Source organism: Dendrobates tinctorius, unplaced genomic scaffold (assembly GCF_039654945.1).
Source record: "Dendrobates tinctorius isolate UK_male_01 unplaced genomic scaffold, ASM3965494v1 ptg000033l, whole genome shotgun sequence".
Classification (NCBI taxonomy): Eukaryota; Metazoa; Chordata; class Amphibia; order Anura; family Dendrobatidae; genus Dendrobates; species Dendrobates tinctorius.
The window spans coordinates 12,900,901-12,924,000 of record NW_027361701.1 but is presented as its reverse complement, the minus strand read 5'-3'; the positions used below and the strand labels follow the sequence as shown (position 1 = coordinate 12,924,000).

The window sequence follows — 23,100 nt, the reverse complement described above, 5'->3', positions numbered from 1 at the left end:
CTGGGCCGTTCATCACAGGCCTCGACTTTGCAGATTTGAAAGGCCGCAACCTGGTCATCTTTGCACACCTTTGCAAGGTTTTACAGGGTTCATACAACTGCCTTGCCTGATGTAGGCCTGGGAAGGAAGGTGCTGCAGGCAGCGGCTACGCATTGGCCGACGTAAGGGTGTGTGCACACGTTGCGGATTTCCATGCGGTTTACAGTACCTTGTAAACCTATGGAAAGCCAAATCCGCTGTGCACATGCTGCGGAAATATCTGTGCAGATTTGCTGCGGTTTATTTTCCGCAGCATGTCACTTCTTTTTTTATTTTTTTGCGGTTCCGCTGCTGCAGTTTCCCTCCCGGACATAAAATCTCTCTTACACAAAGTATAGGAAACCGCGGGGAAAACTGCATGCGTTTTACCCTGCGATTTCTGCCAAGCATTGCGGATTTTTCTGCAGAAAAAATCTGCATCGTGTGCACACTCCCTTAGTCTGTTTTTTTTTTTCTTTGCATTCTTACTGTTCCCACCCTAGGGACTGCTTTGGGATGTCCCATGATTACCTGTGTCCCCAATGAAGTGATAAAGGGATTTTTGCAACTCACTGTAAAATCTTTCTTGGAGCCTCCATTGGGGGACACAGCACCCTCCCTAACTGTTGGTACCATTGGACCTATGCGCCTTTGTCGTTGGTTTGATACATATGTTAAGTTTGGTTGCTTCTCCTGCTGCTTTACCACTAACTGAGGCACTTTGTGCGTTGTCGGTGGGTGTATGCTGCTAAGGAGGAGCTATTTTCCTTTTTTTTGTCTAGTGTCAGCCTCCTAGCTACAGCAGCATACACTCATGGTTATCTGTGTCCCCCAGTGAAGGCTCCAAGAAAGAGATTTTTACAGTAAGTACCAAAAATCCCTCTTTCCTCCTGTTGGGTGAACAATCAAAGCTGTATTGGATGGTCTATTCTTGGGTCGTCTATTTTGTCTCTCCTGCTATTCTTCTGACCAGAACTAATGTCTTAATAGTTACTGTATAGACCAGGCTGTTAGTTTGTGTTAGATCGATGTTTGGACTGGGAATTGTGGCCTGAGACCATAAAAACATAGGTGACTTGAGGCCAACTCTGTTCTGTCTGGACAAATGGGCTGACCCAGACCGTATACACACTAATTTTTCTTCAATTCTAAAACAGTGTCTACAATCCCATTTTTTTTTTCCATTATTACACACTTAAAGCGGTATTCCAATACCCAATATCCTATCCCAATATGTAGTAAGTGTAATAATAGCGAATACCTCCAGAAATGTAGTATAGTTCTTCTGAATCGCTATGTCTTTCCTCACGTGCAGGCGTTCCATGACCTTAGGTGTCCATAGTTACGACCACTGATATGACAGCTAGTTATTAGTGGTTGTAACAATGGATACCTAAGGTCCTACAATGCCTGCACATGAGGGAAAAGACAAGGCAAATCAGAAAAACTATACTAGATATCTAATTTGAGGTATTTGCTGATATTATTACACCTACTAATTATTGGGATATGATTTTGGAGATGGGAATACCCATTCAAGTTTGACCTTTTTGGGCTGCAGCTCAGCAAATTTTTTTTTTTTTTTCTGCTTTATAAAGTCTTGAATCTAGCATGTGATTAATGAGGTGTGAGTAGCTCGAATGTCAGAAATGTGTCCTGACCTACTGCTATCATGTGACATGCAGAAACTCACTGTGTGCATGCAATAAGATTATCTAGTCTTACGGAAGACTTGGCATACTGTAAGAATTTTCTCTCTTCCACAGCTTTCACAGCAGACGGCTGTAGAAGGACCAACATCTAATCTACCCTCCACGAACAGCCCTGACGTGAGCTCCCAACAGCCTGCCAGTGAACAGCTGCTTCAAGAAGTTAAGATGGAGGTAAAACAGGAAGAAACGGTGGCAGAAGCTGAGCCTATCGCTGAACCCAAAGAAGAAATGGAGGAGGTAAAGTGAAGGTTATTTTCTCTTATGGTACAGTATTGAGCAGGGCTGTGGAGTCAGTAAGCCAAACCTGCGACTCCGACTCCTCAATTTCCCTTACACCGACTCAGACTCCCACATATATTGCTTATATTTAAGTGAAAAATGTATTGTAGTACAATGTGAGCATCAGACATCATTTTTATGATACAATAATCAATATATTTCGATAGAGCATAATATATATTTATCGGAATACAACTTTTGAACACAAACTGTAATAAATTGTAAATATGTAATACACTATGTAATATCGCCTACATATTGTGTGTGTGTGTATATATATACAGTCATATGTAAAAGTTTGGGCACCCCTATTAATGTTAACCTTTTTTCTTTATAACAATTTTGGTTTTTGCAACAGCTATTTCAGTTTTATATATCTAATAACTGATGGACTCAGTTATATTTCTGGATTCAAATGAGTTTTATTGTACTAACAGAAAATGTGCAATCTGCATTTAAACAAAATTTGACCGGTGCAAAAGTATGGGCACCCTTATCATTTTCTTGATTTGAACACTCCTAACTACTTTTTACTGACTTCCTGAAGCACTAAATTGGTTTTGTAACCTCATTGAGCTTTGAACTTCATAGCCAGGTGTATCAAATCATGAGAAAAGGTATTTAAAGTGGCCACTTGCAAGTAGTTCTCCTATTTGATTCTCCTATGAAGAGTGGCATCATGGGCTCCTCAAAACAACTCTCAAATGATCTGAAAACAAAGATTATTCAACATAGCTTTTCAGGGGAAGGATACAAAAAGTTGTCTCAGAGATTTAACCTGTCAGTTTCCACTGTGAGGAACATAGTAAGGAAATGGAAGAACACAGGTACAGTTCTTGTTAAGCCCAGAAGTGGCAGGCCAAGAAAAATATCAGAAAGGCAGAGAAGAAGAATGGTGAGAACAGTCAAGGACAATCCACAGACCACCTCCAAAGACCTGCAGCATCATCTTGCTGCAGATGGTGTCACTGTGCATCGGTCAACAATACAGCGCATGCATAACGCCTTTTTGTATGACCAAACAACTCAATCTTTGTTTCATCAGTCCACAGGACCTTCTTCCAAAATGTAACTGGCTTGTCCAAATGTGCTTTTGCATACCTCAGGCGACTGTTTGTGGCGTGCTTGCAGAAACGGCTTCTTTCGCATCACTCTCCCATACAGCTTCTCCTTGTGCAAAGTGCACTGTATTGTTGACCGATGCACAGTGACACCATCTGCAGCAAGATGATGCTGCAGGTCTTTGGAGGTGGTCTGTGGATTGTCCTTGACTGTTCTCACCATTCTTCTTCTCTGCCTTTCTGATATTTTTCTTGGCCTGCCACTTCTGGGCTTAACAAGAACTGTACCTGTGTTCTTCCATTTCCTTACTATGTTCCTCACAGTGGAAACTGACAGGTTAAATCTCTGAGACAACTTTTTGTATCCTTCCCCTGAAAAGCTATGTTGAATAATCTTTGTTTTCAGATCATTTGAGAGTTGTTTTGAGGAGCCCATGATGCCACTCTTCATAGGAGAATCAAATAGGAGAACTACTTGCAAGTGGCCACCTTAAATACCTTTTCTCATGATTTGATACACCTGGCTATGAAGATCAAAGCTCAATGAAGTTACAAAACCAATTTAGTGCTTCAGGAAGTCAGTAAAAAGTAGTTAGGAGTGTTCAAATCAAGAAAATGATAAGGGTGCCCATACTTTTGCACCGGTCAAATTTTGTTTAAATGCAGATTGCACATTTTCTGTTAGTATAATAAACCTCATTTGAATCCAGAAATATAACTGAGTCCATCAGTTATTAGATATATGAAACTGAAATACCTGTTGCAAAAACCAAAATTGTTATAAAGAAAAAAGGTTAACATTAATAGGGGTGCCCAAACTTTTACATATGACTGTGTGTGTGTGTGTATATATATATATATATATATATATATATATATATATATATATATATATATATATATATATATATATATACACACATACACTATGTAATAAACTATGTAAGTGGCAAAAAAACAGTTTTCGACAAAAACATACTAAATAACATTTGTGCAGTCAATGAAATTGTTCTAAGAAATAGAATTGCCTCCATCAGAACCTCCTTCATAGATCTCAAATCTGACCTAATTTTAAGGCTAGAGAAAAACCTCTCTACACTAACTTGGGTTGGAGGCAAAGCCGTAACCACATGGGCAACATCTCTAACAATTTCCCGGTATAAAGGAATTGCCTCATGCACAGTCAGTTTAGATGAACGGTTGAATTTTTCTATTTCTTTGAGAGCAAGTGAAACATTTTGCTGAAATATGGTCAATCTGCTTGCTATAGGAGACGGAGTGAAATCTTTTTCCTTGCGGCAGCGCTTTGCCTGCTCCATGTCATCCAAATACTTGTCAAAGTCAAACGCCTCATCTGATGAGGATGAAGATATGGCAGCAGTAGCACTGTCAGGACCCAAGTCCTCTTGCGCCTGGCAGTCCTCCTGTAGGCCACTCATCCTAACTGCTACCTCAGTCAGAGCTCCTTTTTCCTTTAATAAGCTGTTGATCATCAAGCAGTATACGATGACTTGGGTCCACATAAACAGCTGCCAGAAAAATTTTATTTTCCAATAGCTGTATCTCTCTCTGTTTCATTGAAGCAGAAATGCCATCTGCGATTAAACCTCCTCTTTGGGACAGGCAAAATAGCAAGTTCTTCCTATTCCTTATGAAAATGCCAGGAGTTAAATCCTCAGCTTGCAATTTTAGTCACGGTAAATGGGTGATTAAGCAATTCCTTCAATTCAGCCACCTGTGTCCATTGACCTTCATTTAGGGTTGCCTGAGGGTTCGCCATATCTATAAGAAACTGTTTTAGTTCAATCAATCGCTCAGTCATTAAATAAGTGCTGCCCCACCGAGTGGCTTGATCAACATTTGCCCCTTTCCCAGCACGTCTCTTCAAGATGGAATCAATTTTAGAGGTTCTGGCGGCAATAACCAATTTCTTCACTCTTCCAATCAGATTTCCAGCATATCCCTCTTGCAGACTATCTTATTGCCCGCTGCAGTGTGTGCACAACACAGCGCATGTGATGAATATGCAAGTGTTTTGAAGCACCTTCAACAAGATCATCTATTTCTAAAGTATAATTTTGTTCTTCTGTTGTAATATCGGTTTGTTCCTCAGTTACATGAACAGCACTGTGGCCTTCCATCCCAAACATACTGAATCCTAAATTTTCTTCTAGCTGTTCATTACTCTTTCATCAGTTTAATTGTACTTATGTTTGAAGCATTGTCCGTTAGAATAGCAAGAACCTGTTCTTGTGTGAATGTAGCCTTAGATCAGGAATAGAAAAGCCATTTATAGGACATTTCATAACTTTCCCAAATTCCTATGAAAAAATATTCAGCACATTCTGCATTGAATTACTGTACCCAATTTATTATATATTTTAGGAGTCGGTCCATTTTATACCGACTCCACCAAAATGAGCTCCGACTCCAAGACTCTACAGCCCTGGTATTGAGAACTGAGGGAATGAGCTGCTAATTTGCTGTTTCATCTCCTTTCTATGTTAGCAGGTAGAATGCATAAATGCGTGTGGATAGGTAATAAGTTTCATATATTGCCTGGCTGACAGAGCGCAGTTTGGCCTTCAGTGTGAAATCTGTTGGTGTTTCCCATTGCATTTCATGTAGACTTTAGCAAAGTGCTAGTTTGAACTTGGTCGTTACAGTTTTGGTCAAAATTGGCAACCTACATGGCTCAAAAAAAAAAAAAAAAAAGGGAATGCTAAAATACAGCATCCCAGAGATCACTGAATTAAATTTTTCATTTGCAAATCTTTATTCATTACATGATGGCATGCGTTGAGAACAATAAAACATAAAAATGGTCAAAGTAAATCAAACTTATCCCATGGAGGTTTGGATTTGGAATGATAGTCAAAGTGGAAAATCAAATTAAAGGCTGATCCAACTTCAGTGGAAATGCCTCAAGGGAAGGAAATGATGCTCAGTATTTTGTGTCTTCAGTGTCCTATTATGACCTACCTACAATTCCTGGGCATGCTCCTGACGAGGCGGTGGGTGTTCTCCTGAGGGAACTGCTCCCAGACCTGGATTAAAGCATCTGTCAACTCCTTGATAGTATGTGGTGCAACTTGGCATTGGTGGATGGAACGAGATATAATGTCCCAGATGTGCTCGATTGGCTTCAAGTCTGGGGAACGGGCAGGCAATTCCATAGCATCAATGCCTTCATTATACAGGAGACTGACAAACTTCACTTCAGCCACATAAAGCTTAGCATTGTCATGCATCAGAAGGAACCCACCTGCATATGGTGACACTATGGTTTTGAAGATCTCAACCCGGTACCTAATGACAGTTAGGGTAACTCTGACTAGCACATGGAGGGCCCTCCAAGAATGCCTCCCCACACCATTACTGACCCATTGCCAAAATGGTCATAGAATCATAGAGTTGGAAGGGACCTCCTGGGCCATCTGGTCCAACCCCCTGCTCAAAGCAGGATTCGCTAAATCATCCCAGTCAGATGTCTGTCCAGCCTCTGTTTGAAGACTTCCATTGAAGGAGAACTCACCACTTCTCGTGGCAGCTTGTTCCACTCATTGATCACTCTAACTGTCAAAAAGTTTTTTCTAATATCTAATCTGTGTCTCCTCCCATTCAGTTTCATCCCATTGCTTCTAGTCTTTCCTTGTGCAAATGAGAATAAAGTTGATCCTTCTACAATGCTGGAGGATGTTGCAGGCAGAACGTTCTCCACAATGTCTCCAGTCTGGCCCTCCAAGAAATGCCTCCCCACACCATTACTGACCCACTGCCAAAATGGTTATGCTGGAGGATGTTGCAGGCAGAACATTCTCCACAATGTCTCCAGATTGTCACGTGCTCATAGTGAACCTTCCATCCGTGAAAAGCACAGGGTGCCAATGTCGAATCTGCCAATCTTGGTGTTCTTTGGCAACTACCCATCTTCCTTCACGGTGTTGGGCTGTAAGCTCAACACCCACTTGCCTACATCGGGCCTTCATACCACCCTTATGGAGTCTGTTTCTGACACTTTCAGTAGACACATGGATGTTAGTGGCCTGCTAAAGGTCATTTTGCATGGCTCTGGCACTGCTCCTCTTGTTCCTTCTTGCACAAAGGAGGAGGTAGCGGTCCTGATTCTGAGTTGTTGCCCTCCTATGGCCCCCTCCATGTCTCCTGGTGTACTGGCCTTCTTCCTGGTATCTGCTTCATGCTCTGTACACTGTGCTTACAATACACAGCTACCCTTCTTGCCACAGTTCACAGTGATGTGACATCCTGTATGAGTTGCACAACCTAAGCGCCTGCTGTGGATTGTGGACACCGCCTCATGCTACTGTACCTCTATAGGTGAGAGCATTTACACTACTGAGCATAATTTCCTTGTGTCTTGAGGCATTTACACTGTAGTTTGATTTTCCACTTTGCTTTTCTCTATCGCTTCATTGGGGGGCACAGGAACCATGGGTGTATGCTGCTGACACTAAGCAGAAAAAAAGTTAGCTCCTCCTCTGCAGTAAACACTGACTGGCACTAGGTTAATCAGTTTTAGCTTGGTGTCAGTGGGAGGTGGATATGGGTCTTAATTAGACCCATATTTACCTGTGAAACAATCACACCTGTACTCCCACGTAGAGACGGAGTACAGCGTGTACTGCCACCCCGTATCCTCATATGTCTAGTCTGCAGGAACCCAACCCCTAACATGGAAGAGTGTTTAGGTGATTCGGATTCAGTCCTGGCCCCGTCTCCCACCCACTCATCCACCAGAGCCTGTCAGTTTGAGGAGGGGTGGACGTCCCACAACAGGATTTCGGACGCCTGATCGTTCCTGGATAGAGTGATATTTTTCTCTTTTCCCCCGGGTCTCTTCCAGAGGCAAGGTGAAGATCCAAGTAAAGAACAAGATGGCAAGATAGAAGTAAGAAGATAGAAAAAAGAAGCGCTATAGAGAAGAGGGCAATTCTTTCCTTTTATTTCAGGGGTTTGGTGTAATTGTCCTCTAGGATCAGTAGGGGCCTCTTTCCCTTTATTTTCTATGGATTGGGGCACCAGGGCCACCTTTTGCGGCGTTTTTTTGGGACCTCCACTGCTCCCCCATGCTCTGCTGGTCACCAGCTTTAATTTAAGTCCCAGCTTCTCTCGGGCCTAGTTGATGCATTGACTCCGCCCCCCCCCTTATTCCCTTCACTTCGGGCGGGCTTTTCTCCCTCCCATCGCTTGCTGATTCCTTCTGGCCTGCGGCTAGCCCCACTCCCTCCCCTCGGCTTCATGTCTCAGCTTGGCGCCATGTTTCTACTTCTGGACCCAACGCTTGGCTCCGTTCCCTCTTCCGGCCTCAGAGCAGGCTTTTCAGTGTGCATCTTTGGAGCGCACACTTTAATCCTCCTGGCCCCTATCATTCTCCTTGCGGTCGCCATGTGGATCCAGATAGTGACTCTCTCCTTGCGGGACCTACAGCTTTACAGCAGATTATAGGACAACTGCACTTACTGTGAGTAGCTCTGCTCTGCAGACTGACACTCTCCTCGGTATTTCTTCTTGTCCCCTAACATTCTGGCATGAGTTAGTGGGTCTGCTCATTATGCCTAATTCCAAAGGAGATTCAATATATAAGAGGCTGAGGAAATAAGAAAGCGCAATATGGTCTTATCCGGGTGATGTTAGGAATAATTGTCATGTCATCCCCTGAGGAAGAAGTATTAGACACTTCGAAACGCGTTGGGAATTAAACGTTTTAACCCCTTTATGGTGTATTACTGAACTTTGTCAAGCAGCGCACAGTAAGTCCGAAAAATATCTTATTCATAATAATTCCAAAGGAGAGCGTTACCATCCTCCTGCCTCCTCCTTCTTCATCTGCTCTTGTCAGACACTTTGTATGCTCTTTGTGTAAATGCAAGCTTCCCTCAGGTCAGTCCTCTCCCCTCTGTCAGGACTGCAACCACCCCACTGCCCAGGAGTCCCCCTTCTGTCCCAGGTGATAGCGAGACCCCTATCCCAGTGTGGGCTTCTCTCACAGTCCGTGGCGGACTTCACCAAGGTGTCGCAGACTCTGGACTCCGTGCTTGGCAGGTTGCCCCTTCCGGCTCCTGCAGTTGCTAGTGGGTCACAGAATTCACCGTCTGGGCCTCCCAGCTTGGGCCGCAAGGGATCCAGGCAGATGTGTCATTCTAGGTCCTCTTCCCAATGCTCCTCCCGAGTCAGGGGAGGCGGTCTCAGACGCACAGAGGATGACTCGGACCTAGATTCAGACCAAGCCTCTAACATGAGAGATATGGTCCAGAGCCTCATTGTGGCGGTCAATCAGACCTTTAGCATTAAGGATACCTCTACGGAAGCCACAAATCAGGCAGTTTCGTTTAGACGGTTGAAACCACCTTCCAAGGCCTCTACGAAACCCGCAAATCAGGCAGTTTTGTTTAGACTGTCGAAATCACCTTCCGAGGTCTTTGCGCCACAAAGAATTTGAGGAGGTACTTGCCAGGGAAAGGGAGAACCCGACCAGACGCTTTCAAAGAGGGGGGAGCACCTTGGCATCCAATATCCCTTCCCTCCTGAGCCCACAGATTATTGGGCAGCCTCTCCGACCATGGACCCTCCAGTTTCCAGACTGTCCACCAACACGGTTCACCCACTTACTAATGTAGCATCCCTCAAGGATTCCAATGACAGGATCATATTTGTCATGCAAGGAAATACATCGTGTCCGCTTCCCTGGATGCCGCGTCCTGCGCAGCTCAGGCATCCAACAATTTTGTGGCCATCCGACGGACTTTGGCTTAAGACCTGGCAGGCGGACTTGTCGTCAAAAAAAGTCCCTTACCAGCCTGCCTTTCCAGGATTCCCGTCTGTTTTGGCTCTAGGCTGAATCAAATTATTAAGGATGCCACCGGGGGCACGAGTTCCCTCCTTCCTCAGTCCAAACCTCGCCGGCCTACTCTGAAGCGGCAGTTTCGGTCATTTCGTCCCTTTCGCCACTTTGCGGCGACTGAGGATTTTTCCCACCAGCAGAGGCCGCAGGTGCGCCAGGATAGGAAAAAGGCTTCCTTTAAAACCACCACTTTCTGACATTCCCATAACTCCTCACGGTAGATCCACAAGACCCAGACCTGGCAGATCTTGCTCGGCATGACTCACAAAACCCCAGCGTATCTCCCAAGCGGGGCGGTCGTCTCCTTTTTTTCAGGGACATTTGGCTCGCCGCGGTGGAAGAAAACGCATGGGTCAGAGAAGTTGTATCCTCAGGATACAAAATAGATTGTTTTGCGGCCCTGAGATCAATTTTTCGAAGCCCCGTCCTCCAAGAGAGTCGTCTTTGGTTCCTGGTTTCTTTGCATCATTTATTTCCCTTCTCAGCTCGGAGGTTATCGTTGTTGTCCCATATCGGGAACTTTTCACAGGTTTCTCTCCAAACCTGTTTGTGGTGCCTCCTTGGAGGTGCCGGAATTCCTGTGCTCCATAGACATCCAAGACTCCTATCAGAGATTCCTGCATTTTGCGATACAGCTAGGACCACATTCAATTTGTCGCTCTGCTGTTTGGCCTCTCAACCGCTCCCAGGGTTTTCACAAAAATCAGGATGGCGTTGATGGCCATTTTAAGGATCAGAGGCCTAGTGCTCATCCCATACCTCAACATCCTCATTAAGGTTCCCTTCTTTCCTCAGGCCCAGGAAAGCCTAGCCTTCGTTCTCAACACCCTGTCCCATTTTGGGTGGCTATTCAACAGTGCAATGTCCTGCCTTGTTCCGACGCAGCACCTAATTTTTCTAGGCAGGCTGTTCAACACCCGCCAGACAAGGGTTTTTCTTCCCGAAGCGAATAGAGCAATCCTTCAGCAGCGAGTTCGCTCTCTACTAGGCCCTCGGCTTCATTCCTTTCTCTCAGCCGTGAAGGTCCTGGGAAGGATGGTGGCAGCGTCGGAAGCGATCCCATTTGCTCAATTCCATTCAAGACCACTTCAGTAGGCCATCCTTTCGCAGTGGAAAAGGTCTGTTCTCTCTCTGGATCGTCTGATTCAGCTATCTTCCCTAGTCAGGCGGTCTCTCAATTGGTGGCTTTCATCCCCCTCTCCTCTCCCTGGGCTGTTCGTTCCTTCCTATTCACTGGCAGGTGGTGACGACGGACACCAGCCCTCTTGGCTGGGGTGCAGTATTTCACAACCTGACCGTCCAGGGACGTTGGTCGGCAGAGGAATCCTCTCAGCTGATCAACATCCTCGAGATAAGGGCCATTCTTTCCCTCAGTCACTGGGAAAGACTTCTCGGTGGTCTGCCAATCCGAGTTCAGTCAGACAGTGCCACAACGGCATATTTAAACCACCAGGGAGACACTGAGTCCCTTGGTGATGGCCGAGGTATCCAAGATTCTCCTCTGGGCAGAGGCGACGGTTCCAGCGATATCCGCAGTGCATATCCCCGATGTGGACAACTGGGCCACTGATTTTCTCAGCCACGAGGGTCTCGTGGTGAGAGTGGTCCCTACATCAGGATGTCTTCCATCAGAATTGCCTTCGATGGGGAACTCTGGATGTGGACCCCATGGCATCCTGGCTGTACAGGAAGGTTCCATGGTTCGTCTCCAGGTCTCTCGATCCTCACAGTAGGTGCCGACGTTCAGGCCATTCGCTGGTCGCAGTTTGTTCTTCCCTATCTGTTTCCTGCCCTTCTTCCCAGGCTGTTGAAGATCAAGGCGGAAGGGGTGCTGGTCATTTTGATCTCACCGGATTGGTTTGCAGAGATCATCAGTCTTCTTGTGGGCACCCCCTGGAGGCTCCTAGACAAGCCAGATCTTCTGTCCCAAGGACCGATCTGCCACCAGAATTCTCGGATGCTCAATTTAACGGTGTGGCTGTTGAAACCGTGGTTCTGAGAGTGTCTGGATTTTCTGATCGGGTGATTCACACCATGATCCAGGCTAGGAAGCCATCGTCTTCCAGGGTCTGTTATCAGACCTAGAAAGCATAGACCAGCTGGTTTGAGTCTCGATCTCCCCAAATCTTCAACAGGCGGGAACGCGAAGTGTCGCCTCCCCATACCCCCTCCTGCAACGCTACAACACCTGGGCTCCTTTCAGGGGCGACTGGTTCCCCCATTGTCTTGGTCTCCCCACAACTCCAACAGATGGGAACATGTGGTATTGCCCCCAGGTACCCCCTTCTGGAGCCAGGTCTTTACTTTGACGGAAGATGTCCCTGTCTAAACCCAAGGGATTGCATTCATGGAATGCATAGAAGCGTTAGCTGAGTACGTGGAGCCCCCACTGCATCACCACTGACTGAAAGAGGATGTTGACGGGAGGCAAAGGGTTCCTCTCCACTCCCATATTAAAGGGAGAGTGGATTGAGGAAGAACTCAGTAGCCAATACCTTAGAAGATTTCCGGGTGCAGCATCTTTAGTGAGTACAGGAATGGTGGCAGCCGAGCGATCACAGGAGGGCTCCTGTTGTGAATGTGGGCTTTTATGTCCCCGCCGTCACCCCCCCCCCCCCCCCATAGCCGCTGTCGCTACTAATTTAGTCCCTGACGCCCACTCTTTAGACGCTTCTTGCTCTGAATGAGAAGTGCCACGGCCGCACCCCTGCTCTCTGGCCTGGCTCCGCCCACATTTACTGGCGCTTCTCGTTCCTCACCAGAAGCGCCGACTTATTCCCAGGGTCACCACTTCTGCTTTCACCGCTATGCTACTGCATGTGTGGCTACAGCAGAGGGATGCCAGGGGCACACCTTCTACATTGCAAGGCGGATTACTATCTCTGGGAGCACTGACATAGGACCTGGGTAAGCTGGACACAGTGCTTAACCCCTTTCCTGGAGTAGTCTCTATGAAGCTTTACAGGCCAATATGGCTCAGTCAAAGGCATCTAGGAAAGCTAATACAACACACACAGCGGTGTATGCCTCATGTACCACATGTAATTCCCCACTACCCCGGAGACACTGTACTTCACTCTGTGCGGCCTGCAAACCTTCATGCACACAGGAACCCAACCCTCCACTAATGCTGACCCTAGTGGACCTAGCCCCCCTGAGTGGGCCATGTCTGTGGCACAGTCCATGGCTTCCCTGGCTAAAGCTTATAGCATCCTTCCGTGATTCCTCCTCAAGCCAGGGCATCGGTTTGTCTTGCATGGAAAACCCCTCAGCCGTGCGAGAGTCTTCCTCAGACAGGGGCCGGACAACAGCAGAAAACGTGCAAACTTCTAGGAAACTAGTCCATAGCTCGTCCCCCAGGCATTCTTGTTACTCGGAGTCCACAAGCTCCGTTTCCTGCTCCCCCTCACCAGGGGTTCGCAGCGAGCACGATTCAGAATGAGTCAGATGTGGCTGGAGACCCTGACTCACAAGAGTACCAGAAGTCTCTAGATTCTCTCATTGAAGTAGACTAAGAGCCTGGGACTAGTCCCGATCATACTGTGTCTTTTAAAAGGACCAAACGCCCTCACAGGATGTTTACTAACCACCCTGAATTTACGGACATTGTCCAGAGGCATAGAAGTCACTAGGACAAGCGATTTACAGGGCAAAAGCCACTGGAGACACAGTACCCCTTTGCTCCTACTCTAAGAAAGGAATGAACTGAGTCCCCTGCAGTGGATCCACCCATATCACGTTTTGATTCCAAGACTCTTGTATTTGTCTGACGGCTTGTCTGTTAAAAACCCCACTGATAGGTTGATGATCTCGCTCAGTCTTTGAAGCCGCCGGTGCGGCACTTTCCCTATCCTGGCCTGGGCAGAAGGTCTGGCTAAAACTAGCCGAGACAATAACCTGCCTCCAAGGTGGTCCGTCTCGCTTACCAGATTGCCCGGGCCGGGGATTACGTTGTGCATGCCTCTCTAGATTCAGCTAACTGTGCCGCGTTAGCAGCTGCAAATGCCATTTTCTATCAGGAGAGCATTATGGCTCAGAGAATGGCGAGCAGATTCTGCTTCCAAAAAATCTTTAACTTCCCTGCCTTACCAGAGCGGGCGATTATTCGGAGACTAACTGATCTCTGATGCTTCTGGAGGAAAGAGTAAATTCCTCCCTCAGCAAAGACCCAATTGGTCTTTTCGAAGCCAACACCAGGTTCGCTTCCGGCCATTTTACAGCACCGCAAGCTGGTCCTCTGCAGTCGCTTCCTCTAGCTCTACTTGTCCCTCGCATAGGGACAGGGAACCCCAGCCTTTGTACAAGCCCACTCATTCCTGGAAAAGCAGACCCTCACGGTCTGGACTCAAAGGTTCCTCATCCCGCAAGTTCTCTGCTCAATGACTCATTGCGGTATCCAGAGGACACAGACAGGGTAGGCGGCCGTCTACTCTTGTTTCGTCAAGCCTGGCTTGCGGTCATTCTCGACCAGTGGGTCAGATCTGGTGTCCTCCGGATACAAAATAGAATTTGCGTCATAACACATTTCTTCCAGTCACGTCTTCCAAAGATGAAGGTGCATGCAGCCCCATTCTTCCCAGCCATAAATGCACTCCGCAAGGTTGGAGTCATCGTCCTGGTTCCACACAGCGAAAGGTTCAAAGGGTTTTACTGAAACCAGTTCGTGGTTCCAAAAAAGGACGGAACCATGCGCCCTATTGTAGACCTAAAACTGTTAAACAGGTTTGTCAAGGTTTGTAATTTCAGAATGGAGTCTCCGTTCAGTCATCACCTTGCTGGAGAAAGGGGAATACCTCGCATCCGTCGACATCAAGGACGCATAACATTCTGATCTTCTCCAGTCACCAAGGTTTTCTGCGCTTCGCAGTCAGCGATGAGCACTTTCAATTCACCGCCTTGCCCTTCGGTCTCGCCCCACCCCCAAAGTGTTCACCAAGGTCATGGCAGCCATCATGTTTATTCTGCACTCTCAGGGCGTGGTGATCCTGCCGTACCTAGACGACCTGCTAGTCAAAGGATCGTTCCTTCAGGCCTGTGCAGTGTGTGTAAGCATTACTGTTGACACACTCTCGTCTGGGTTGGCTGGTAAACCTAAGCAAGTCCTCCCCAGCACCATCACAGCGAATTTCCTTTTTGAGGATGATCCTGGACACTGCCCGAGGGTTGCTAATTCTCCTTCCAGAAGAGGTCTCTGCACTGACCCAGAGAGTCTGGAAGCTTTCTCTTTGCCCGTCCCAACTCCCTGCAGTTTGGCATGCTGGTCCTGGGGAAAATGATGGTGGCGACAATAGAGACAGTACCGTTCGTTCAAATACATCTCCCTGGACCGCCGGTTTCTCAGGTGGTGAATGTTGACATCCTCATTGAGTCAGGGAAAGTCTTTTCTTTCAGTCCGCTGGCTGGTGGTGACCACCGACGCCAGTCTTCTCGGTTCAGGAGCGATCTTCCATCACCACACGGCTCAGGGACACTGGTCCATTCTGGAATCACTTCTCCCGATCAATATTCTGGAAATTTGGGCAGTCAAGCTAACCCTTCGACGATTCCTTAATCTTCTAGCAGGTCATCCCATTCGGATTCAGTCAGACAATGCCACGGCGGTGGCGTACATCAACCGTCAAGGGGGCACACGAAGCAGAAGGGCGATGCTCGAGGTAGCACACATTCTGCGATGGGTCAAGACAAACCACTCAGTCATCTCTGTAGTTCATATAACGGGAGTAGAGAATTGGGCGGCAGATTCTCAGCAGTCAGGGTCTGTCCTCGGGAGAGTGGTCCCTTCATCTGGAAGTCTTTCAGCAAATTTGCCAACGCTGGGGAACACCCAATGTCGACCTCATGGCCTCAAGGTTAAACCCCAAAGTTCCGGCGTTCATAGCTCGGTCCCGCGACCCATTAGCCAACGGATCTGATGCGCTGGTTCTCCTGTGGCATCACTTTCGCCTCCCTTACCTGTTTCTAAGGGTCATCAGGAAGATCAAAGCGGAAGGAATCCCAGTGATTCCCGTCGCACCAGACTGGCCACGTAAAGCTTGGTACGAGGAACTAGTCGCTGATGTTCCCTGGCGGTTACTGGACCGCCAAGACCTACTCTCTCAGGGGCCGATTTACCACCAGAACTCAAGTGTTCTCGCCCAGGCCAGTTTCTCGCAACAAGTAGCTTCCACCATGATTAGCGCTCGGAAACCTACATCCATGCGCATTTACCATCACATCTGGAAGACCTTTTTTCTCTTGGGGAAGAACCCACGGATGTTCCCCACTCGTGTTTTCCATCCCTTCCATTTTGGAGTTTCTCCAAGCAGGGTTAGACTCTTAGACTTGGGCCTGGCACTGGTTTCTCTTAAATGTCAGATTTCGGCCTTATCTGTTCTGTTTCAACGAAGGATAGCTTTCAAATCACAGGTTAAGACCTTCATACAGGGAGTGTCTCATCTTGTTCCCCCCTACAAGATGCCCCTGGAGCCTTGGAACCTTTAACTTGGTCCTAGGTGCCTTGCAAGGAACCCTCTTCGAACCTCTGCAGGACGCAGTGCTTTCCCTTCTTTTTTTGGAAGCTTGCTTTTCTTGTGGCGGTAACATCCATAAGGCGGTTCTCGGAGTTGGCGGCCTTGTCTTGCAATCCCCCATTTCTAGTTTTCCACAAGGACAAGGAGGTGTTGAGGACGCCTGTCTTTTTTTTTTTTTTTTTTTTTTTTTTTTACCTAAGGTCGTCTCTTCCTTCCATCTGAATGAGGACATGGGTCTGCCCTCGTTCTGGCCAGCGCCGGTCCATCGTACTGAGAAAACTCTCCACACTTTGGACTTAGTTAGGGGACTCAGGAAATACACTTCCCGAACGGCGCCTTTTATAAATCAGATTCCCTCTTTGTGCTTCCGGATGGACACAGAAAGGGTCTACCTGCTTCTAAAGCTACAATAGCCAGGTGGATCCGCTCAGCGATCTGAGTCTTACCATATCAGAGGTCAGCCTATCCCGGCGGGGATTAAGGCACACTCCACTCGGTCAGTGGGGGCTTACTGGGCCATTCGGCATCAGACGTCGGCACAGCAAGGCTGCGACTTGGTCCAGCCTGCACACGTTTGTTAAACATTACAATATTCATTCTCAAGCTTCTGCAGATGCTGCCCTTGGCAGACGGATTCTGCAGTCAGCAGTATCACATCTGTAAGGCAGATTTAACCTGTTGGTACACGAGGTTTCAGCTGTCGTGCTGTTTCCCACCCAGGGACTGCTTTAGTACGTCCCATGTTCCTGTGTCCCCCAATGTGGAGAATGAGAAACAGGGATTTTTGTGTGTACTCACCATAAAATCCTTTTCTCCCAGCCACTCATTGGGGGGAATCAGCACCCCCGTTTAGCCTGTTGGCTTGTGGTTGTCCTTTGGTTTTGACGTGTTGCATTTTTGTTTGCTACTTACGAGCTCCTACTGCTTTGGCACCGAACTGGTTCAGGATAGAGCCAGCAGAGGGTGTATACTGCGGAGGAGAAGTTAGTTTTTAATTAATGTTTGCTTAGTGTCCTCCTAGTGGCAGCAGCATAACGCCCATGGTACTGTATCCCCCAATGACTGGCTTGGAGAAAAGGATTTTACGGTGAGTACACACAAATCCCTGTTTTACTGTTCTTTAACGCATTTCACTATGTAATGTGATATCTAGGATGTGCTATTTTAGTGTTCCTTAGATTTTTTTTTTTTGAGCAGTATATATTCTACAAAGCCAACATCTTCAGAAATAAGTGGATAAGTCCCAACTGTGTCATTGCTGTATGTTGATAGCGTGCCCAAATGCATTCAATAAAAACGTTAACTAGTAAGTATTCATATTGGGACCAACCAATATTCCTAGAACAAAAAAGTATCTGGCTGAGTGATGGACCGAAGTATTACCAGATAAATGGTGTTAAAAAATATCTCACAAATATATCAACTTTATTAAAAATAAAATGTATAACAGATTTTGTTAAGCAGAGTAGCTCAATCGAGAACTCACAACAAACCTCACTTATTAGTATGCCCACATATCTATTGCAGTACATTCTTTAATAGTTAGCATGCATCAGATACAGAATAGGAGGCAAACTTGCGCAATAACGTGGAGCCCTGTTGGGTGTGTATCCCAACGCATGTTTCACCCATCTTCGTCAGGTGGCGAGTGGAAACGTGACCTGCATCTAATGAAGTTGGGTGCAACGCTCATTTCCTGGGCATTTTGCTCCTCTGGTATGGGGTCTATGTTTACATTGTTGTCTTGCAAAGAAATAAAAAACCTCAAATGTAACTATACTTCCAATTCCTATATATTCTCTCATGTTGCATTTCTATGTGGTCAACCAGCACTTTGCCTTCACATGTGCTTTTGTGCAATTTTGAATACAAGTGTAATATTTTGCTTTTGTTGCATAAAAAAATCAATTCATGTTTATGCCTAGAAAATAGTAAAAAGATTTGCCCTTCCTTGGTTGAACATCCACTTTCGTATTTCATAGCAGCAAGACCAATCCATGGCAATACAACTTTTTAACCCCTTGGTGATGGAGCAAATTTGCAGCTTAACCCCTTCACGACCCATGACGCCTATGTAGGCGTCATGATATAAATCGCCCTCCTGCGGGTCGGGTGACCGGGGTCACTGAAAGGACACTCTAGAGTTAATCCCAGGGGGCGTGGCTTAGCCCCCACATGCCTACGATCGCTCTGATTGGCTGTTAAAAGTGAAACAGCCAATCAGAGCGAGTTGTAATATTTCACCAATGAAATTTGGTGAAATATTACAATCCAGCCATGGCCGATGCTGCAATAGCATCGGACATGGCTGGACACCGACACCCGACCCCCCCCCCCCACACACACACACACCGAGTGACGGCGGCGATCGGCCCCCGCCACCGATGGACGGCGGCGATCGGTCGCCGCCATCATCATCTGCTCCCCCTCCCCTTCCTATCGCTCCCTCCGGTACCTCCGATGTCCTGATGTGGCTCCCGGTGTCCCGTCGTCCGGATCATGAGCGCCGCCATCTTGCAAAATGGCGGGCGCATGCGCAGTGCGCCTGCCATTGTCCAAGATGGTGGCGCCCATGAATTTGCCGGCTGACGATTCATTTTTCATTTTGATCACTGTGATAAACTCACAGTGATCAAAATGGAAAAAAAGTAAATACACCCCCCGTTTATCACCCCCATAGCCAGGCACAAACAATAAAATTAAAAAAAAAAAAAAAAAATTCCACTTAGGGTTAGAATTAGGGTTAGGGTTGGAATTAGGAATAGGGTTAGGATTAGGGTTAGAAATAGGGTTAGGGTTGGAATTAGGGTTAGGGTTGGAATTAGGGTTAGGGTTGGAATTAGGGTTAGAAATGGGGTTGGAATTAGGGTTAGAAATAGGGTTAGAATTAGGGTTGGAATTAGGTTTAGGGTTGGAATTAGGGTTAGAATTAGGGTTAGGGCCGGAATTGGGGTTAAGATTAGGGTTAGGGGTGGGTTGGGATTAGCGTTGGGATTGTGGTTAGGATTAGAGTTGGGATTAGGTTTAGGGGTGTGTTGGGGGTTAGGGTTGTAGTTAGGGTTATGTTTAGGGTTGGGTTAGGGTTAGTGGTGTGTTGGAGTTGAGGGGTTTCAACTGTTTAGGCACATCACAGGGTCTCCGAACGCGACTTGACACCACGATTTATTCCAGCCAATTTTGAGTTCAAAAAGTCAAACAGCGCTCCCTCCATTCCGAGCCCCGACTTGTGCCCAAACAGTGGTTTACCCCCACATATGGGGTATCGGCGTACTCAGGAAAATTGCACAACAACTGTGGGGGTCTGATTTCTCCTGTTACTCTTGGGAAAATAAAATATTGGGGGCTAAAAAAATGATTTTGTGAAAAAAAAAATAAAAAAAAATTATTTTCACGGCTCTGCGTTATAAACTTCTGTGAAGCACTTGGGGGTTCAAAGTGCTCACCACACATCTAGATAAGTTCCTTGGGGGGGTTTAATTTCCAAAATGGGGTCACTTGTGGAGGGTTTCCACTGTTTAGGCACATCAGAGGCTCTGCAAAAGTAGCATGACGACCGCGGACCATTCCATCAAGTCGGTATTTCAAAACATCACTACTTCCCTTCCAAGCCCCGACGTGTGCCCAAACAGTGGTCCCCCCCCCCCCATATATGGGGTACCAGCGTACTCAGGACAAACTGGACAACACCTTTTGTGGTCGAATTTATCCTGTTACCCTTGTGAAAATAAGAAATTACGGGCTAAAAAATCATTTTTTGATGAAGAAAAAGATTTTTTTTATTTTCATGGTTCTGCTTTATAAACTTCTGTGAAGCACTTGGGGGTTCAAAGTGCACACCACACATCTAAATAAGTTCCTTGGGGGGTCTAGTTTCCGAAATGGGGTCACTTGTTGGGGGGTGTCCACTGTTTAGGCACATCAGAGGCTCTGCAAACCTAACATGACGCCCGCAGACTTTGCTTCCGAGCCCCGACGTGTGCCCAAACAGCGGTCCCCCCCTCCACATATGGGGTACCAGCGTTCTCAGGACAAACTGGACAACAACTTTTGGGGTCCAATTTATCCTGTTACCATTGTGAAAATAAAAAATAGTGGGCTAAATAATTTTTTTAGGGAAAAAAAAATATTTTTACGGCTCTGCGTTATACACTTCTGTAAAGCACCGGGGGGTTCAAAGTGCTCACTATGCATCTAGATAAGTTCCTTAGGGGGTCTAGTTTCCAAAATGGGGTCATTTGTGTGGGAGCTCCAAAGTGTAGGCAGACAGGGCCTCTCCAAACACGATATGGTGTCCGCTAACGATTGGAGCTAATTTTCCATTCAAAAAGTCAAATGGTGCTCCTTCCCTTCTGAGCCCTGCTGTGCGCCCAAACAATGGTCCCCCCCCCCCCCCCCACATATGGGGTATCGGTGTACTCAGGACAAATTGCACAACAACTTTTGTGGTCCAATTTCTCCTGTTAGCCTTGTGAAAATAAAAAATAGCGGGCTAAAAAATCATTTTTGAGGAAAAAAAATATTTTTTATTTTCATGGCTCTGCGTTTTATACTTCTGTGAAGCACTTGGGGGTTCAAAGTGCTCACTACACATCTAGATAAGCTCCTAGGGATGTCTAGTTTCCAAAATGGGGTCACTTGTGGGGGAGCGCCAATGTTTAGGTACACAGGGGCTCTCCAAACACATGGTGTCCGCTAACGATTGGAGCTTATTATCCATTCAAAAAGTCAAGTGTTGCACCTTCCATTCCAGGTCCTGCCGTGCGCCCAAACAGTGGTTTATGACCACATATGAGATATCTGTGTACTCAGGAGAAATTGTCCAACAAATTTTAGGATCCATTTTATCCTGTTGCCCATGTGAGAATGAAAAAACTGAGGCTAAAAGAAAATTTTTGTGAAAAAGTCCTTTTTTTTTTTTTTAACGATCAATTTGTGAAGCACCTGGGGGTTCAAAGTGCTCACTATGCATTTAGATAAGTTTGTTGGAGGGTCTAGTTTCCAAAATGGGGTCACTTGTGGGGGAGCTCCAATGTTTAGACACACAGGGACTCTCCAAACTTGACATGGCAACCGCTAAATATTCCAGCATATTTTCCATTCAAAAAGTCAAATGGTGCTCCTTCCCTTCCGGGCCCTGCCGTGCGCCCAAACAGTTTTTTATGACGACATATGAGGTATCAGTGTACTCAGGAGAAATTGCCCAACAAATTTTAGGATCCATTTTATCCGGTTACCCATGTGAAAATGAAAAAATTGATGCTAAAAGAAAATTTGCTTTTAGCTGCTGTGAAGCACCTGAAGGGTTAATAGTCTTCTTGAATGTAGTTTTGAGCACCTTGAGGGGTGCAGTTTTTAGAATGGTGTCACTTTTGGGTATTTTCTGCCATATAGATCCCTCAAAGTGGCTTCAAATGTGAGGTGGTCCCTAAAAAAAATGGTTTTGTAAATTTTGTTGTAAAAATGAGAAATTGCTGGTCAACGTTTAACCCTTATAACTTCCTAACAAAAAAAATTTTGTTTCCAAAATTGTGCTGATGTAAAGTAGACATGTGGGAAATGTTAACTATTTTGTGTCACATAACTCTGGTTTAACGGAATAAAAATTCAAAATGTGAAATTTTCAAAACTTTCGCCATATTTCCGTTTTTTTCACAAATAAATGCAAAAATTATCGACCTAAATTTACCACTAACATGAAGCCCAATATGTCACGAAAAAACAGTCTCAGAATTGCTAGGATCCGTTGAAGCGTTCCTGAGTTATTACCTCATAAAGGGACACTGGTCAGAATTGCCAAAAATGGCAAGGTCATTAAGGTCAAAATAGGCTGACTCATGAAGGGGTTAATGACAGGCCAATTTTTACAATTCTGACCATTGTCAAATTGAGTGTTATAACTCTGGAACGCTTGAACGGATCCCGCTGTTTCTGAAATCTTTTTTTCGTGACATATTGTACTTCATGTTATTGGTAAAATTTCTTCAATATGACTTGCGTTTATGAAAAAAACGGAAATGTCGCAAATTTTGCAATTTTCAAACTTTTAATTTTTATGCCCTTAAATCAGAGCGATAGGTCACAAAATACTTAATAAATAACATTTCACACATGTCTACTTTATATCAGCACATTTTTTGGAACCAACATTTTTTTTTTTTGTTAGGAAGTAAGGGTTAAAAGTTGACCAGCGATTTCTCATTTTTACAACAAAATTTACAAAACAATTTTTTTTTAGGGACCATCTCACATTTGAGGTCACTTTGAGGGGTCAATATGACAGAAAATGACCAAAAATGACACCATTCTAAAAACTGCACTCCTCAAGGTGCTCAAAACCACATTCAAGAAGTTTATTAACCCTTAGAGTATGTGCGGATTCTGCTGTGGAATTTTCCACACAGATTTTGCCAAATCCACAGGTAAAATGACCTGCGTTTTACCTGCGGATTTAGTGCAGATTTACTGTGGATTTTCTGCAGTTTTTGTGCGGATTTCCCCTGCGTTTTTACACCTGCAGATTCCTATAATGGAGCAGGTGTAAAAACTCTGCGGATCTGCACAAAAGTGACATGCTGCAGATTTGAATCCGCAGCAAATCTGTGTGGAAAAATCTGCGGCATGTGCACAGTGGTTTTTTTATTTTGGCTTCACTTTAATAG

General features: G+C 45.8%; 1 protein-coding gene across 4 annotated transcripts in view; it reads left to right on the top strand.

The window, feature by feature from the left end:
• The window catches only part of EP300 (E1A binding protein p300), a 311,109-nt gene that overhangs the window by 166,213 nt on the left and 121,796 nt on the right, over positions 1-23,100 (top strand). For all 4 annotated transcript variants that reach the window (XM_073572990.1, XM_073572993.1, XM_073572991.1 and 1 more), the window contains exon 15: positions 1,785-1,967. In XM_073572990.1, the coding sequence (XP_073429091.1) occupies positions 1,785-1,967 (183 nt within the window). The remainder of the gene's footprint in view (positions 1-1,784; positions 1,968-23,100) is intronic.